An 18,960-nucleotide genomic window follows, 5' to 3' on the forward strand; every position below is an offset into this window, starting at 1 on the left:
CAGCTCTCTCAGCCTGTCCTCGTAGGATGATAAGCGTTCCATCCCTTAGATCATTTCTATAGCCCTCCTCTGGACATGCTGCAACAAGTCTATGTCTGTCCTGCACTGAGGACTCCACATCTGGACACAGTACTCCAGGTGAAGTCTCATTAACTGGCTTAGGTTAATGCAGCTTAGCATAGGGTTGGTCTTCTGGAATAGCAGGGGTTGAAACTAGATAAACCTTCCAGTGCTGAGTGTCAGCTCAGTCTGAGTGACCTGGGAAAACCAGGTCCCAGCTTGAGTATGACAATAAAGACCCATCTGACCACAAACTGCAGTGTGGCTCAGGCACACGTGGCCTCTCTAAGTCTTCTCCAACCACATCTAGCTACAACCCTGGTCCAGATGGAGATCCAGCTAAAGCTATGACAGGTGCCATGTGGAGCTGATTCCTTTGACATAGTTTGAAGGAATGATTTAAATCCTAGCAAGTCAGGTAAACAGGGTTTTAGATTATTTTTTTCAACAAACTTTTCAACTTGTGCACTTTTCTTACTCTTTCCATACATGCAGTCAGCCCACTGCCTACACTTCTCACTGGTATTCTCCAAAACCTTTCCATGTCTATTTCTTGCTTTGTTTTCTGTTCTTGTTTCTCCCTTCCTGAGATGAGCGTAGCACTTCTCTCACACTGTACTCTCATGTTTGCTAGTTCCCTTCACCTCCTTGCTACTGTTTTGTTCCCAAAACAAACCACAAGATTGAAACACAAAGAGAAGGGTTGGCACAATTTTCCACACTGAGAATAGCCTTTGAATGTGCTTTGTGTAGTTTGGACAGTGAATGAGGGTAAACAGAGGAAAATGATGGAAAAAAAGTTAAAAAAAAAAAAAAAAAAAAAAAAAGGAGTTTGTATCTTCCCAGTTAATTCCTTTGCTTCTGTCTTCTCTGCTGAATGTGAGCTTTAATAATTAGAATATACTTACTAAGGTATGAGGTATTTGAGAGCAGACTTCCTGGCCAGGATGCATGATTGGGATGCAGTTCTGCTAGTCCTCATCCTCACGGCTGGTAATTTTCAGTTTCTTATGTTGCATTCAACTTTTTTATTTTGCTCACAAGTTTGTTTTAACAGGAAAAACAGCAAAAACTTTCAATGTATGATTGTCATGTAGAAAGTTTTCTTTGTGTTAATAAATTTATCCGAAAGACCGGGCCCAAGCATCTCTCTAGACAGCCCCACAGAGAAATAGAGGCATCCTGTACAGAGGCATGTTAAATGCTGCATTTTCTGAATGCATTCCTCACTGATGAAACATGTTCATCAACAGCCATCAACATTACCCTGCAATTTGTTCTGTTCGTGGTATCACTGGATGTTGAAATGTCTGCAGGGAACCAAATGTTATCAAGTGGATTTCACATAGGAAAAAGAATTACTTAAAGGAGCAGCTGAAATGTATTTCTGTTCTGAATGTCCCCTAGAGGCTGGCTCGTGGGGACATTCAGCCCATAAATATGGACTAAACTCTATTTTCATAATTGATTTGCACTTCATCTTTAAGTGCTAAGGAGGCCAGTGGATCAGCAGACTGCACCTTCATTCTGGTACAGTGAAAATTCTATGCATGCTATGATCAGGCAAGTTATACCATAGGCAGTTGAGGCCAGCAGGAATCCATGTAATAATTCTCACTCTAACATTTTCAAACATTAGTGACTTACAGGCTCTGATCTTAGTTCTGAATTTCCCTTTGCTTTCATTGATTTTGTGGTATATCTTACCATTGCAGTAAATTACTGAGATCATAAATGATGACTCATGAAGCTGAGACTGAAGTCAATGCCACTGGGGCAAAAGAAATTAATGGATGCTGTTGGACAGCCATAGTGCTTTTCTGTATCTGTTGTTTGAATTTTTTCATTGTGCCCGGGCTGCAGAAAAATGGGGGATGTGATCACAAAGAATGTTCCTGTGGCTTTCTTTTGCACCTTGTTAAGTGCACAGGTGGATGAGGAAGGGCGATACTGAGGATTTTGGTTATTTTTTAAAATTTCTGCATTCCGGAGTTAAAAATGCATTGCTGGCCAACCGTAGTTGCAGGACGGTGCTCCTTACAGGGAATGCATGAGGAGAAATTAAGGTAACAGTACCTAAAGTGGTCATAAAATTTGAGCAGTAACAATCATAAGGCTGACCAATAGATAGTACAAGTTTCCCCTTTGTGTTCTGTGGGTGTAAAAAAGAATCATCCCAAACTTTACATTCATTGATAGTATTGGAGAACTTTGCTGGAGAACTTCTCACACAGCCCGCATGCCTGGTGTTATCTTTCCTTCAGGGGCCAAGTCATAGCGAACAATGATGAATCCTTTGAGAAATACTTTCTATGCTGCATAATATGTGACTTGGAGAAAATGCTTCCCTAAATTCAGCCACAGTATGTTTTCTAAGGAGGAAAACATAAACCAACTGGGAGTGAAGGAGCTTGCGTGGACTTGCTGTAATAAAGAGCCTTTTGATAGAATTAACCTAGTTATTAGTTGGCCATCCAGAGGCTGCCTGTTACCACAGGCTCCACAGAAAATCATCAGTTATGTGATGTGCAGCAATGCAGACCACATTGAGCTGCTACATGGTGACTGTGCATTAACCAGCAGCATTTGGGCAGCTGAGATACGTCCTGATACAGACATGAGCCTGACCACTGCAGTCAGCGCTCGCTGGTGTGAGCACAGCATGAGCTGTGTGTGCTCTGTGGTGCATCAAGCACCCGAGCATCCAGGCCCACTGCCACCTACTCACAGCAGTGTCTCCTCCTGGGACACTGAGCCCCCTGAGCCTCACTGTGCAGCCACTGGGCTCTGAGGTGTGTGCACCCAGCAGAAACTGCAGCTGAAAATAACTCCAGAGACAAAGGGAGTGGGAGCTGAGGCAGAAAAATCATCCCTCAGAAGAAAGAACAACATCTTCAAGAAGAGGATTGGAAGCTGACATGCTGACATTCCTTGGCACTTCTGGCATTAGCTTGTTGTCCCCGCTGCAGTGCTGAGCAGTGAAATAGCACCTAAGTGGGAAAGGGCTTGGTCACACAAAGCTTGCACCCCCGACCAAACACAATGCAAAAATGCCACTCTGAGGATTTCCAACATTTACAATCTGTATAGAAGAGGCATTGTTACAGAAACCTTGCCAAGTCTATAGGGCCTTTTAAATTCTTTAATAAGAAGCCTAAGAAATTTATGGCTATGTTGCTAGATGTGGAGGCCAAGTAAACTCACAATGTTGATCTTAGTTGTGTTTAAATTTCTCCTGCCTTCTGGCACTCCGAGCAGTAGTGGAAAGAAATCATTTTCTCCTAGCATAGTTAAACCTTTGGAAACACAAGGGTAGCATGGAAGAGCATTAAGAACATAAATTATGTCACACACACAGTCCCCAAACTGGTGGTAGGCACATTTCCTCCCAAACACTGCAGATCTGTAGTGACATGGGTGGACACAGAAAGCAAACAGCCCTTAACCAGCCAGATCTGCGGAGCCAGCCCCCAGCTTACCAGATTTCTGCATCAGGCTGTTTTCATTTAAAATGCTGTTGCAAGCAAACAAATAGGCAAAAAAGCTAGAGCCTTGAAACGTTATCGTTCCTTGCCAAGAACACCACTGTCTTTGTCAGATGACTGGCACTTGGAAGCATTCTTTGTTTTTCTGTCTATATAAGCCCATTTGTAATGAGGTTAGATTTGGGATGGAAACAGTAGGTGAGTTTTCTCCTTCTCTACTTTTAATTCTGCAAGTTTCAGCTGTAGGAATGAGTCCTGTCAAATCATTGCCCACTAGGGATAGGATCTTGCTGGCTTTTAGCATTGCGCCCAGACCAGGGCATCAGCAGTGTGGTGAGAGTGCAGCAATCTTCCCAAATGCAGCACGTGCTGAGCAGAATGCTTCAGAACAGAGGGGGAGTGATCTTCCACTCTCTTAAAGGTCTTGGTTAGAAGAAGCTTATTTTTCATTTCCTTACAGAGCATTTAATTTTAATTGTAGGGTAGAGACTGTCAAATGTCCCAAGTACTACCGTACATAAGAACAGCAGCCAGATGATCTATCATGTGAAAGATTACCTTGATTTACTGCAAGGCATAAAGCGGTGTAGTGAACCCTGAGAAAAAATGAAGCACCTATCTGAAAAGTAATTTTAAGGAAAAAATTATGTGCGACATATACATGTTCTTCTGTTGAAGCTTATTAAATTTAGACGGTTAGATTTTCTGGTAGGAAGTTTCTTTCTTATTCTCATGAATATTCAGCTTTACCACCTCCCTCCCTGACGTTTCCATTTTCTTTTCATTTGTGAAAAGTTTAGAGAAGTTTAGAAAGTTTAGAAAAGTTTGGAATAAGGAAAGACTTCGTAAAGATTGGAGAGAGAACCAGAACGAATGCCCATGTGTGTACATCTGCACACACAGGGAGAGGGCTTGTACTTGTCATCTGAGAGCTACGCAGGCCAGCAGGCCTGTACGCTACAGGAGACACTTATTAAGAAAAATGTGTCAGACAAAAGTAGTATAAAAATCATCATAGGTTTTGATTGTTTAAATCTGGCCTTGGTCTTTACTGAAGTGTGATTTATTTCCTTGTGCTTCAAAGCCATCTTTTAAAATTATTATCAATCATTCTGCATTTCTCATACTGAAAGTAATGAAAACATACATTTCCATGCAATCGTGATTTTTTTCCTGTTGTTTTCTTTCTTTCTTTCAGTTATTTTCTTTCACATGTCTTTCACCAAAAAGAAAACAACCCAAAACCTTTAAATCAAAAAAGTATGCATACTTCTCCCTGTTGTGTGCTGTTGTTCTTGTGCCACCTACAGCACCTCAGCAACAAAATGTTAAGAAAGAAAGCTTTTTATTCTCTGACCAAAATTTTGTCCCACTTTCTAAAGAAAAGCAGCATTGCTGAAGTTTCATTTTTTAACAAAATGAAGTACAGTATTTTTTTTGCTTTAGTAGAGTATTCTAACCATCTTCGATACTGCATGTAAAACTCACAGATTGTTATTAGTAGTTGATCTTATCTCTGAGAATGCAGTTTATTAAAATGCATTATTACAGTTAGACAGAATCGTGGTTACTTTCTTTTTAATATACAAGATTCTCTGTTATACAAGTTCTCTGCATGCATCCTCTGAACAAGAATATGATGACTGCAAAAAAAGGCCAGCGAAGAAAGAAAAGGATTTGAAGAGGCTGTGTTTATTGTTCAATAAATCACAGTCACTATAAGTGACCTGCTGACTTCAAGTTCTTTAGGTCAAGGAACCCTTTGCTGTTCTGCAACTTCACCTCTTTGTTGTGCTTCTTAATCAAAAGTGTAAAGCCAGAAAGAACATCGAACAATCAAGAGCTGGATGATTAGATTGGTTATTTTAAATGACTACATCTTTGGTTGTGACAGATTTGGGGATAGATTGCATCTTCTCAGGCTCACTAAGTAGGTTGAATAGGTTGAGTTTTTTGTGGAAAACAAGCCCCTACCCCCTTGAGGAAAAAAACCCAACATAAAACAAATGAAGCTATCACTCTGAAGTATGCACTATCCACTACTTTAATAGCCAATTAATTTGCTACGTACATAAAAGCTGTAGGAGTTAAAAGTATTTTCCCAGTACAGTGATTTCTCTACTTTTCTGTATCAACAATGAATAAATTGGTGGCATTATAATAATTTTTAATTTAACGTATAAATAGTGTGATGTGTTATTACTAAATCCCTTACCTCAGTTCAGCATGGTTGTTTGTATTGGTTCTTGTGATTTCAGCTGATGTGTTAAGGAGACATTCCAAAGTGAATGAATGAGCAGTAAGAAGAAGTGAAGATTTACCTTATGTAAACAATACTGCAGATTTCTCTTCCGCACTTTCTGATGTTTATGGCTTAGGTGAAGGTAAGAGGCAGGAGAAAGAGACAGTGAGGCAGGTAACAAAAAATCAGAAAATAAAATCTGGTTCATGACCACATGTTGCTTAACTGCTGAAAGTGGGCAGCTTTCAATGGGATGGAAGCGGATCTGCAAAGTTTTACCACTTGAGGAAATCTAGAAGCATGACTTTGCCTTGGGATTTTGCAAGCAAACAACAATTGTACTCTGCTGCTGGTGAAAAGGGAGCTCTCAACACAGGAAAATTCTAAACTAGAAAGGCAGTGGCAAGCCAAAGAGAGAGAAGAGAAAAGCTACACATGGTTTCAAGTTCTTTCACTGTCTATAATATGACTCCATAATACATATGAGAAACTGCACAATGCAGTACCTTCATCAAGACTGGACTTGAGGTGAATTAAGACCATATGACCATGTGAGACTGAAAGAGATATATGATCTTTGTAGCCATAATAAAAAGTAGAAGAGTAATTTAAAAGTCAACGTTATTATTGAGAAGATTACACAAAAGAATTAATCACTAAAATCCAAGGAGAGCCATGACTGGGAGTATGCAAATGGTCAGAATTAATTCTCAAATCATTAGTCCTAGACAGAGATCTTCTCTCAAATGTTGAACGGCAGGGAATGAGGCACAGACATTTTTTCTTTTTTTTTTAATAGAAGTCATGGAAGAAAAATCCAAATTTATTGTGTTTTCCCAGCCTACTTTTGTGTGTGTGATTATCTGTGGAGTTTTGTGGGGGCGTTTTTTTGTATTTCAATCAAGCTCTCTGTTGCTTTGGGTTTTTTTTTTTTTTTTTTTTTTTTTTTTTTTTGAGAATAAATTCTGAGAGGGAAGAATGAAGGAAGAACTTTACTAAAAATGCACACTTGGGAGAAGACCTTTCTCGGGAACCTCAAGTATTAGCACTGAGCAAAGAATTGCTAGTAAGATGATTGGCAGATAAAACATCCCTCTACCTCCTTTAGAGCTTAAAACTTCCCAGATCTACTTATCTCCCATTAAAGAACAGTGCAGCCTCCTTGCTTTCATTAGCTCATTAAATAAAAGCAAGGTAAGCAACCTCACAGCAGTGTCAGATACTGCTTTTAGTTGTATCTGCCTATCTCTTCACTGAACATATGTCTTCCTCACACAAGCAGTTTCAAAAACTGAGACAGAAGCTACACAATCTTCTTATCACTGACTGATCAGACACTTCTGCAGCATTTCATCATGCAGGAATATTGTGCAGAATTACAGTAATATGTTATCTCCTTTCTTGAAGATCTTGTGTGTAAGCAGAATAAATTGCTTTTTGTACTTCAAGGGGAAAAGGAGAAAGTGAAGAAAGACACAGGCAGACTAATAGACGGGCGTTGCAGCTAAGGCTCAGTATGTGCATGTAATTGTGCTTTTTTAACTTGCTAAAAAGTATTTTCTTTATGAAACTTTCAGTTTACTGGCTATCTAATTACACTGTATGCCATAGGGAAAAAAATAAAAGAAATTACCCTGATAAAAAGTTAAAGACAAAAAATTCTAAATAGCTTCCAGAAGAGAATCTGATCACTAACAGTGTGTGTGCACTGTAGGCCAAAATGTTCTTGGCTTCTTAAAAAAAAAATTCCAGGTTAAAGTCTCTGCATGACTATTATACTTTGACTCATTCCATTGAGGCTGAGATTATAGAGAAAAGAAAATGTATTTTTGTGACTTGTTGTGCCAACATAAACAAATACAAGTTCTTTCTGTAGTCAGTTGTAAGCTTATTTGGAGAAACTCTAGAGATGGGGAAAATGATTGAATGCGGTAATGTCAGAGAGGGGAAGAGGAAAATGAAGATAAAAATGAAATATAATAGATGGAAATGACGAGAGCCAAGATGGGAGGGGAGTAAGGACTGGAAAGAGTTTAAATCTATTGGGAAGCACTATTGGTATGGATGATCTGCTTTGCTTGTTGGATGAGGACATCTGGGGCAACCTGGAGAGACCCAGGTATGGCTACAGAGCATAGCCTATGATTCATTAATACGACTTTCCATGAACAGACTGTGGCAATTGTGCTAATTATGTTACTAACTACTATGCTACTATGTGTTTAGTTATGTAACTAAGATATATTTAGTTATTTTTTAAAAAATATTGAAGTTATATCAATGCAGTCTTCAAAAGTGAGACCTGTTGAACGTAGTGTGAGGATTTTGATCTCTTTCTGTGACAGATTGTCCTTTCTCTTCCATTGCATTGTGTTTGGATGGGTTCTAGTCATGTTTGGAGATCAAGTCTTCTAGAGCAGTGGTTTATTCTTGGCCTTAGATACTTGTTGTTTGTCCAGCTATCAATGGCCTTAGTTGTTTTGCCTATGAAAATGACTCAGAGTTAGAGCAAGAAAGCTAGTCAGGAAACTACCTTAGTATGGCCACCAAGAAATACTGAGGAGAAAGACAAAAATCCTCTTCAGTGCACTGATTTCTGCAGATCATCTTCTTAGGCACTTCACTGTTGCATGTTAATTGGTATTCTATTTTACCACACAACAGGTTACATCAGGCCCATCATTCCTCCACCTCTCTGTCTTGTGCTGTCAGACTGCTCCAAGACATTATCAGATCCCTACAGCCACAGAAGATGGAATTGATCAAGTAATCTGCCAAATCTTTTCCTGGCTTTTCGGTAGAGAAAGAAGTAACAAATGTTACCTGTTCAAATATATTCAGATTTGTGATACTTAGATTTGTGCTTGTTTCAACCTGCAGGTTCTTACTGATGCCAGAGAAGCTACTTAATGTACTCCATGTCTTGGAAGCTGCTGATTTCTATTTGTTTGGGAGAATTGTCCACCTTGTTTAGAAAAAAGCTCCAACAATGTAACATCAAAACCAGTTTTGCTTTGTTCTTCTGATTTCCATGCTGTACTTTAATACTGCACATGATCCTTCCCTAAATCTCAGTAAATATACACAGGGACAAAAGGAAGAAGGTACCAGACTCCCAGCCCTCAATCCAAATGAAAATGTTCAGTTAAGGACTTAAAAGAAAAATAGTAGCAGACCTGAGCCTCACCTCTTCTAAATCACCCACCAGAAGAGTTCCAAGAAGGTGGACCCCAGGACCCACAGGACACTTTTATATCACAGATTGGGCCATCAGCCAAAGGACTTCCCCACTGCCACCCCCTCAGACATTTGTGTCTCATTAGCTCATGACAGATTACAGGGGCTTGGCAATATAATCTCATACAGCGTGACTCAATACAATTTTGTGTTATAAAGAATTTTCCTTGCATGTTTAGAAGCTTGCCTTGAATGATTGACTATCCCTGCTACTTGCAAACCAGCAGGCAGTCTGCTGGCCAATTTACCTGAGTATTTTCTCAAGTACAGTAGTTTTGTGCAATTATTCTACCGTGGTGGTTCTGGTGCTTATGTAAAAGGTCATATAGCATGAAAAATGACAGAAACTGACATATTTTTTGCAGACTCAAGTGGTATTTTTTCAAGTGGAACAAGGGGTGACTTAGTGAACTAATCACTGCTCTTTGACATATACAATGCAGTGAAATAATGTTACAAAAAGCACTGAAGGTCCCTTGCAGTGAGCAAAGCTAGTGGTTATAGTTTTGGTTTTAGAATGAATTTTTTTTAACTGGGCTCAGATATAACATCAGCTGGAGTTTTGAAATTCTGTCTCAGTCCACTAGATGGTGATCCTTGTAAATCAGGCTTTGAGTAACTACAAAAGACTTGGGCTGCTAACTGTAAAAATACGCATTTCAGCATGCAGAATAGGAAAACAGGGATACAGCAGAACACGATTTGTCTCACAAACCTACACCCAAAAAATCCAGTGTATGGTTGAGGAGTTATTTGAGCATATGATTGCACAGTGCTCTCAGTGTTAGAACAGTAGAAGTATTACAATACCTTCCGCCAGGAAAAATGAAATTGCTCTCAATTCTCTTCTCCCTGCAAATCAATTTGCAACATCCAAGCTGCAGCCCTTCTGGAAACTCAGGATAAACACTACAGCAAAGTCCTGTGATTATTTGGAGCTACCTTCAAGGCATATTCATTTAAGCACACATTTTTCTGCATGCTGTGCACAAAATTCCATAACATAAAACAAAGACTTAGCATAGGGTAATAGAAATGTTTTATTAATCAAATATATTTACATTTCTTTGTCTTCTTTTTAAACGTGTGCCTGTTATTCTTATTTAAACACAATGTAATCTTTACAGTTTATATCACATGAATACAACTACATGCATGACTTCATTGGTCCTTTGCAGTAAAAAAGATGCTAGCCGATGAAATTTTTCAAAATGCTGCCTACCTTTCTAGTTACACTGTCATTATAATTCTATAACAACAGAGGGCCCTTTCAGTGTGCTCTGCATTTTATTGGGCAGTTCATGCTCTTCAGATTGGCTTGTCTCGTCAAAACTTCCAAATCTTAACAAAATTTTGGAAGAAATACCTCATGTTGTTCCAGAGCATTTTATTCTCTGGGAACGCATTCACAGAAAGAATTTGGAAGGAACAGAAGAGTGCACTGAAGATAAATAAAGAAAAATAAAAATAATTTTGAAAAGTAACAATTGATGCCTCTCAAAAGCAATGAGCACTTACTTTTGGACTTTCACCTATTTATTCTTCAGAATCTACGTCCTTTCATCAGCTGTAAGACAGCATCACATAACCTAATGGCACCATACATAAAATAAATAATAATTATAAGGAGAGATTATGTTGCCAAGAGAAAAAAACAGGTGTACACATCATTGCTTGCAAGTTTCTAGTATCTAATGTGGTATAATTATTACATGATTCTCAACTCTGTTTTCTCACATGGGAAAACAATCAATTTGTATTTTGGAAGATCGCATTTAGGATATACAACCAGAGGTTCACAAAGGACCTAATGTCATCCTGAAAGGAATAACTCCAAAAATGTAAAAAATTCAATTCCACACACTGAATGAAATCATACTTGGCACAGGCTTTAAATAAGACTTCCAGTGTGTCCGGAATGGGACACAATCAAGTGAAAACAAACAAGAATACCCGAACACTTGTATTTATTTACCCATCTACAAAGCAGAGATGCCAAATGCTTCTGAAATTCTGAAAAGGCAGGCACAGAATCACAACATTCCAAGATGATCGTACTACACTTACTGCTTTAGTTTACCATGTGCAAACACATATCATCTTCATAATGGATCTAAATGTATGGTTGTTCCATTGATACATGAGCAGAAAGTCACTCAGCATTCAGGAAGTGCAGACAGGAGCTAGATTCTGTTTAGTTCAAACCTAGGGTGTATTTTAGCTTCTCAATGCTAGTTTTGCATTTGCTATATTGTAACTGAATGCCAATCGTTATACTTGAGAAAAAACCCCATATGAAACCATGAATATTCAGTGAATTACTTTTGTATGCTGCCAAATCTGTTATGAAAGTGCCATACATAAAATAACACAGTAACTGAAATTGTGCTCAGGAATCTGGCACATCACAATAACTTACACAAGAAAGAATTTTGGGAAGAAGAAAAGTAATCCCACTCTGGTGTCTTAAAAAAAAAAGTGGAGAGGAGAGGAGAGGAGAGGAGAGGAGAGGAGAGGAGAGGAGAGGAGAGGAGAGGAGAGGAGAGGAGAGGAGAGGAGAGGAGAGGAGAGGAGAGGAGAGGAGAGGAGAGGAGAGGAGAGGAGAGGAGAGGAGAGGAGAGGAGAGGAGAGGAGAGGAGAGGAGAGGAGAGGAGAGGAGAGGAGAGGAGAGGAGAGGAGAGGAGAGGAGAGGAGAGGGAATGGAAGGAGGGAAGAAAGGAGGGAGGGAGGGAGGGAGGGAGGGAAGGAGGAAGGGAGGAAGGGAGGAAGGAAGGAAGGAAGGAAGGGAGGAAGGGAGGAAGGGAGGAAGGGAGGAAGGGAGGAAGGGAGGAAGGGAGGAAGGAAGGAATAACAACATTAAAAAAAATACCAATAAATTTGAAATAACTGAACTTTATTTCACACCCATTCAAGAGAACACTTAGACAAATGCTTAATTAGAAACCTGTGAATAACCTATCTGTATTCAGCAGGAAACTTGGCATGTCGGTAAGCACATGCTTAACATGCAGTCTGCATTACAGATTCAAATGTAAGTCTCTGCAAGAGGCTGATCAGTTTGGACTGCCTCAAACTGCCTCCCAGAACATGAGAACACAGCAACAGCACAAGTCAGTGACCTAACACATAGCTCACATTTGCTTTTCAGAGCATGACATATCTCTTTTCCCATTTGCTCTATTTCAGCTATTTTTCTTGTGGGAACATCTCTTTGCTCGCAGCAATGATCTATAGCTGCTGCTCAAGTGTTAGCTAAAACCTGCTGACCCACCTAGAGGTTTCTTTAGTTTAAGTCTCTAGAATAAGTGAAGATGTGAATTACTAGAAGAAAGTGTACAAAAGGCTTTTCATCAGTTTGGATGTTCTTTTTCCTTTTATTTTAGCCTTGCTAGGAACATAACAATGTTCAGATAGTCAGCTTTAAGTTATAATACTCCCTATCCAGCTTCTTTCAACCTAAAAGAAAAACAACAACAACACAAAAACAAAAAGCAACATATTTATATAGTAGCTACGAATCTCTTATAGCTTAGAGGATAAAAACAGGCAAGCGATGACTGAATTATTTAATCCCCATAACTCCTCACTGAGAAACAGAGCTGAAAAGCTCACAGGACAAAAGCCTCTTTATAAGATAATCTGGTACTCAATAGACCAATGATAAAAATCACTATTTTTCACAGTGTTTTATATTTTTTTAATGGACAACCACAGAAATGGTAATTCCTGAAGTTATTCCCTAAAGAACTTTGGAAACTCCAGACTCTGCAATGTAGTTTTGCAGTGTGATGAAACAGCATCCTGACGTAAGAATGCCTTTAGATTTGAAGTTCATTTTAAATGTATTTGAATTTTTTACTGTATGCTCTTTTTCTGCTTGAGCTCTTCAACGTTTTAAAAGTATATGATATACAACCAACTGAGCCCTTAGGAGTTAGCCAGCACTTCAGTTTTGGTGTAAAAGTGAACAAATGTGGTTTATTTCCTATGATCCTAGCAAATTTATTTTGCAGTATTATGTCATGACATAGCATGACCTTGGAGAAGTTTACCTCTCCTTTTCCTTTCTTTGCTTCTTCTTTTTTTTTTTTTTTTTTTTTTTTTAATTTTGTACGTTTATCAAACTACAGCTCTAGCACTGAAACAATCAATATATAAACACTGCTGGTCTCTAAAAGTGAAAATCATTCTTTAACTTGACAATATGATGAAATCTGAAGAAAATTAATGATACAAGCTTGAAAATAGCCACTGTGAGTATGAAAATTGTGAAAACCAACATAACAACATTTGAGCTTTTTGCATTGATGCTGTGAAGACTCTGGCTTCCTTCCATTCATGACTGTATCAGGCAAAGTGAGCATTATGAAGCCTCCAAACCTTTTACAAGGTATCTGAGTACAGACTTATTTTGTTTTGAAGCTCAGTCCAAGAATAAAGTTTCATCTAAAACAGGAGCAGTTTTCAGTTTGATCCAAGTTGAAAGAATAAAAATGTCAGTAACTATAGCCTGGATTTCTGTTTAGCTTTTCTAAACATAAGCAAACCATTAAATCAATCATTGAAACATAGAAACATTACCTTGCTATTTTGCTCCTCACAGCATCATTTGCAAGTTGACTGTCTTTCATATCTATGAGGCTGAATTTGATAGTTCTGCTAGCTTTACTACCGGCTCCTTTACTTAATGTATATTTGCAGATATACAACATTCCTTTTTTTTATTTTTTTTGTTTTTTCCATTTCTCTTTCTCCCCCCTTCCCTTATCCCCTCCCCTCCCCCCAAGAATATCTGTACCAATGCAATGTCGTTGAATGAAACTACTTGTATGAAAAAGTGCACACAGTGTGAGGCATGAGACTACGGAAATGAAATGCCCTTTGGTCTGAGGAGGCTGACACTGACCCAGATATAGCTCTCGATTGCTCCCCATCCCACACAAATTTCTGTTACAGCCACATCAAGATCAACTTAGCCCAGTCCAGCCAAATCTAAGGGTTACATCTGGATTCTTTGAATCATGCTACAAAAAGGTGCAACGATAAACAAGTCCATGTGCATTCTCAGTCATAACTGTGGGCAGAAGAACCCTTGAGATTCCTCACTTTGGTATTAAATAACAATTATAAAGGCTTTTAGAATTAAAGCAATACATGGTGGGACTTGAAATGTTAACAGTCCCAAGTAACTTGTCAATTGAAATAAGACTCATCCCTAGTCATAAATAAATAATCTCTTTCCTGGTCTCACTTTCATGCCAGGATCAATATCTCTTAACATCTTATTTATTTTATTACTGCTTTTGGTTTTCTGGGACTGATTGAAAGTTGCTCAGAGGAAATCTTTGGTTTTGCTTAAGTGTCCGTGACATTTAATCATGACTTTCCTTGCAGTTTAATTCCAACCAGTCAATCAGTTAATCCACTTCAATTGATTCTGTGCTCTCTGTTATTGGCTTGCACTCATTGGGCATCCTCTGGTGTCGACTCAGCTGGGTGGCTTGTGTGAAGCTCCTCTCACACCTCTCGCACCTGGTGAAGGCAAGGGAGAAAATTGAGACCAGGGAGCTGCTCTGGGGGGGTGATGGGCTTTGTCTCATCCTGCCTAATCAGAACAGACACTCAAAAGTGGCTTCAGATTTTACTGGCTCAAGAGGTTTAATTGGTGGCTACTTCCAAGACCTTGATGCCTATGATGGGACAAGGCCTGTCTGATTCAGAACAGAGGAATCTGTCAATAGACAAGGGGAAGGTGATTTCTCCAGAGAGGCCTGTCCTGCTGCAGCTCTGATCACTGTCAGTTCAAATAGATAAAGAACAAAAAGAGATTTTTAGGAGTGAGCCATCAAAGAAGCAGCTTGTCTGCAGTTTTCTGCTCTGTAACCCTAGGAGAAATTGATGACAAATAGAATTTCACCTTCTGCTAATTTAAAATCCACAATTGCCTGTTTGAAGAAGAGAAATCAGAAAGCAATACTTGTTTAGCGTTAGAACAAGAGAAAACTCATTGCTTATCTGATCTGCAGTTTATCTGACTATGCAGTGGGGTTCATTTTAAAACAGGCACAAACAGGAGTTAGTGATTACTTAATTACCTGAAAACATGCACACTATTTCTAGGTTGAGAGAGAACTCATAACTATCACCTGCATTTTCTTTGCTGCCTGTTATGTCTTCAGTCTTTCTACCCTATTCTGTCTTCAGATAACTATAATCTCTGAAAAAATAAAATGTGAAAACATTAACTAAGCTATTGGATTTCTAAAAGGGAGGTAAGGTGAGGGACGTTACTCGCTCCCAGTGGATCCCCTGTCCCTGCTTTCAAATAGAATCTACTGTATCTAACCCCCCCAAAACTATCCTCTTAATTTGCATTCCAATTACTATATAGAGATGATTAATGAACTGCAAATACAGATGTACTGGATCCCTCTTGCATGGCACTCCCTCCAAAAGCCACCTCTGATTTAATGCTGCTGTGTGATGTTTTATCTTCAGAGAAGATTATCATACAAGCATCACTACCATGCATTCTTCATCTTCAAAGGAGAAATGAGAAAAACAATGGGCTAAGCTAATTCATAGTTGTCTTTTTCTCTTCACTGATATGAGTGATAGAAGGTGAATTATCACTGATGTAGCTGCTTACAAAAGAAATAGAAAAGACAGATATTTACATAGATGCATAATTGTGGAATGTTCTTCACACTAGTAGCATTTAGTAAGAAAGTTCTGCTAAAGGAGCATTTAGCACAGACATTACAGGCACATTCATCCAAGTTACTGTACCAACCTAAAATGTCAGCACTTTTAAGTTGTGTTTCTTTGATTGTCTTTCGTGGAATATTTTTAGCAGCCTGTTCCACTGTTAAAAACTGCACTGTGATCTCGACAAATGTAAAATGTCAGCTTTAATGTATCAGAGCTATCAGCTCAATGAAAATAACTCAGAAGTATTGATTACTTAATGATTTTTGGTGTATTCATTAACGTCTATGTGCAGATCATCCACTCTCCAGAGCTCCTGAAGTGCTGATGACACATTAGTGTACTGCTGATTGTTTATTAGAAAACTGATTAGTTACTGGATTAGTGTGTCAAAATATACTACCTTCCATTGCCTGACAAACTTACAAATTATTATATTATTTTTACATACATTTATATGTATCTATCACAGAGGCATTGGAATCAATTTTAAGGCTGGGGGTTAACTTAGTCAGTGTGAGATATTGCCATCTACTTGAACTTGATAGTTTTGCTATTTTGATGTCTACAAAGACAAGCAGTTTTCCTTGCTGAGTAATGGGAGGTCTGGATCCTTGCCCTATGGAGATGCAAGTAGTACAATTTCATAGTAAGCTATAAAATCAGGTGTGGCAAGAGCCAACTTTAAAAAGCCTGGGCGAAGCAGTGGAATATGCCATATCAGGTCAACCAGGGCCACAGGTGAATCAGAGAAGGAGAATAAGGTTATCAAATGACCTAAAGCTCCTCAGTTAAACCACTGGCTATGTACATATTCTTCTTGGATCTCCTGAAAGCATGGAACAAGGGTCCCAGTAATCCTTTAAAATGCAAGTTCCTGTCCTTTGTCCACTGACTTTCACCAGTGATGATGCTCTCGCTTTCAAGCTGCAGGTTGTTCTGGGACATGTTACTACTGAGGGACAGGAAGGTTGTATCATGCCACTAGCAAGACACTAGAGAAGAGTAAATTTATTGCTACTGCCATTTGCTCTCTAGACCAGGTATTTCTGGTCAGACTGTGCTGTTTGCACTAAGGACCCCTTGGGTAGAAGTCAGAACAAAGCCTTCAGCTGGACAGCTAAGCCTCATGCATCTGAGTTACCTTCAGATTGCACCCTATGTATTGAGTATTGTCTAGGCAGTTGCAAAGAGCGTGATTAAAGTTTACAGCCTGGAATATGTAAATGAAAGGCATGCAGAAGAGATGAGCATTATCCCCCTGATTCCTCTCTTCAGTTTGACCTGAAGTAGGTGTTGCTAGACACAATATGGCAGGAAAGGTGTGGACAGATAGGTACTAATTGCAACTGCCTCATAGCAAGTGGGAATGGGATGAGATCTATCAAGGTCTTTCTTCTGAATTATGCTATACACTTTTCCTCTAGCAGTCATCCTTTCCTAGTCCATTTTAGCATAATAACCACTGCAGTTACCCACGTCTGAGTTTGCTGAGTACATGCACGCATGTTTCTGTGTGTGTGTGTTCTGATATTACTAGCCACATACAGCTAACACTGTGCTGAAAGATTTAATAGTAGCCAAAAGATTCAAAACCGAAAGGACTCCGCTGCTCCTACACTAATCATGGGAGCTGAGCCCAAGCCTGGCTAAATTGGGAGTAACCAAAATTTTGTTAAAGCCTGAAACACAGATACAATTGTTTGCAATAATGCTGCCTGCTAATCAAGAGGACGCTCAAATTCCAGTTAATCCTTCTGAGGGCAATGCATATTAGTTAAACAGCTGCCAGCACAAGGTAGATTAAAAGAAACAATTCAAATTCTTCACGCAAGTTAGATAGTGTCAGTGGGTCCATGCTATCATTTCTTACAACATGCACATGCTTTCATTTTACATACAAAGTCTCATACTGTCTCACAACAATCAGCTTCATCCTACACAAAACTTCATCCTACCACAGGGCCTCTCTGTGTCACTTGGGAGGATAAGTTGAACAAAATGATACTTAAATTCAAAGACATGAACAAGTTTGGGGGCATTTCTGTGGTGCCAGGTTCTGAATTTGGTTAGATATCCCTCACTGGTCTGTGTGCTTTAGAGTGCCTTTAAAGTATTGGCATTGAGAATTATAATCGTGACTGCTTTGATTTCCAGGTTTATATCAACTTCAATGAAAGGCTTTAGCTGAATTAAACAAAGATAAGGCCTAGCTTACAAAAAAACACTCTCATTGGATATTTTCACAATGAATACTTTAAAATTTTGATCAATAATTAAATTTAACTCTGAATTTTGGCATAGTTTGGATAAGTTAAAAAAACAACAACAAAAAGAGTAGAAAGGTAAGGTATCAGTGTTAGATACAACATTTTTGTTCAGCTGAAATGAATGTTCTCTAGTTTTGTATTTCCGTAAGAAAAATGAAAAGCACCTGGTTTATCCCAGTCAGAAGGAATCTTTCATTATTTTCAACTGACTCCTGAAAACTACGTTTGCCCAGCCCTGACTCCGCAAGCAGGTTCTTTAGTTAACCTTACATTTTTCAGAAATAGAAAAGGCTGAGAGGAGAAGAATTTACTAAAATGAGAATCAACAGTAACTTCCCTTTTCCCCCTACCTTCAATTTGCTAGAGGGCTTTGTTCTCAGACTAGCAGCCATAGCGGAGACTTTAGAAAGATAAGAATACACAAAAACATTACAATGGTGAGGCTGACTTGATAGCTTGTAGTGACATGAAACAAAATCTCTTCTAACTGGACCTGCAGTCCAGGCTGTGTAGCTAAAGCTTTGGCTACAGATAACCTCACTTAGCATTGTTATCTATAATGAAAAGCAAATAGGAAAGTCTTCCTTCATGCATCCAGAGCTAACTAAGACCTACAGAGAAAGTGTCTTCTCACATCTAAGATTTTTAACCAACCATGGTTGATTTTCCTCTTAAGCAGAAAATAATTTGAAATATTTAAAAATACTTTCACTCTCTATAAATCAAATTTGCTTTCTAGAAATAATGCCCACACAACATGCACTTAATGGCTGACACTGCCTGCTTAATAGGTGTACATGGTAATTTCTCCAAATGCCACTTACAAACACAGTTGGCTTACTGAACGAGAAATGGCGAGGTTGCATTCACAGAAGGTGCACATTAACTATGCAACTGATTGCACATTTTTACCCATGAAATTGAACTTAGTACATTTTAAATGATGCCTGTTATTTTT

General features: G+C 38.8%; 1 protein-coding gene across 2 annotated transcripts in view; it reads right to left on the minus strand.

The window, feature by feature from the left end:
- Positions 1 to 11,900: 11,900 nt before the first annotated feature.
- The window catches only part of PRDM6 (PR/SET domain 6), a 73,340-nt gene continuing 66,280 nt past the window's right edge, over positions 11,901 to 18,960 (minus strand). For both annotated transcript variants that reach the window (XM_052701132.1, XM_052701133.1), the window contains one exon: positions 11,901 to 14,556. In XM_052701132.1, coding sequence (XP_052557092.1) covers positions 14,442 to 14,556 — 115 coding nt within the window. In that variant the 3' untranslated portion in view covers positions 11,901 to 14,441. The remainder of the gene's footprint in view (positions 14,557 to 18,960) is intronic.

The sequence above is a fragment of the Tympanuchus pallidicinctus genome, unplaced genomic scaffold, assembly GCF_026119805.1.
Source record: "Tympanuchus pallidicinctus isolate F22 unplaced genomic scaffold, pur_lepc_1.0 scaffold4, whole genome shotgun sequence".
Taxonomy (NCBI): Eukaryota; Metazoa; Chordata; class Aves; order Galliformes; family Phasianidae; genus Tympanuchus; species Tympanuchus pallidicinctus.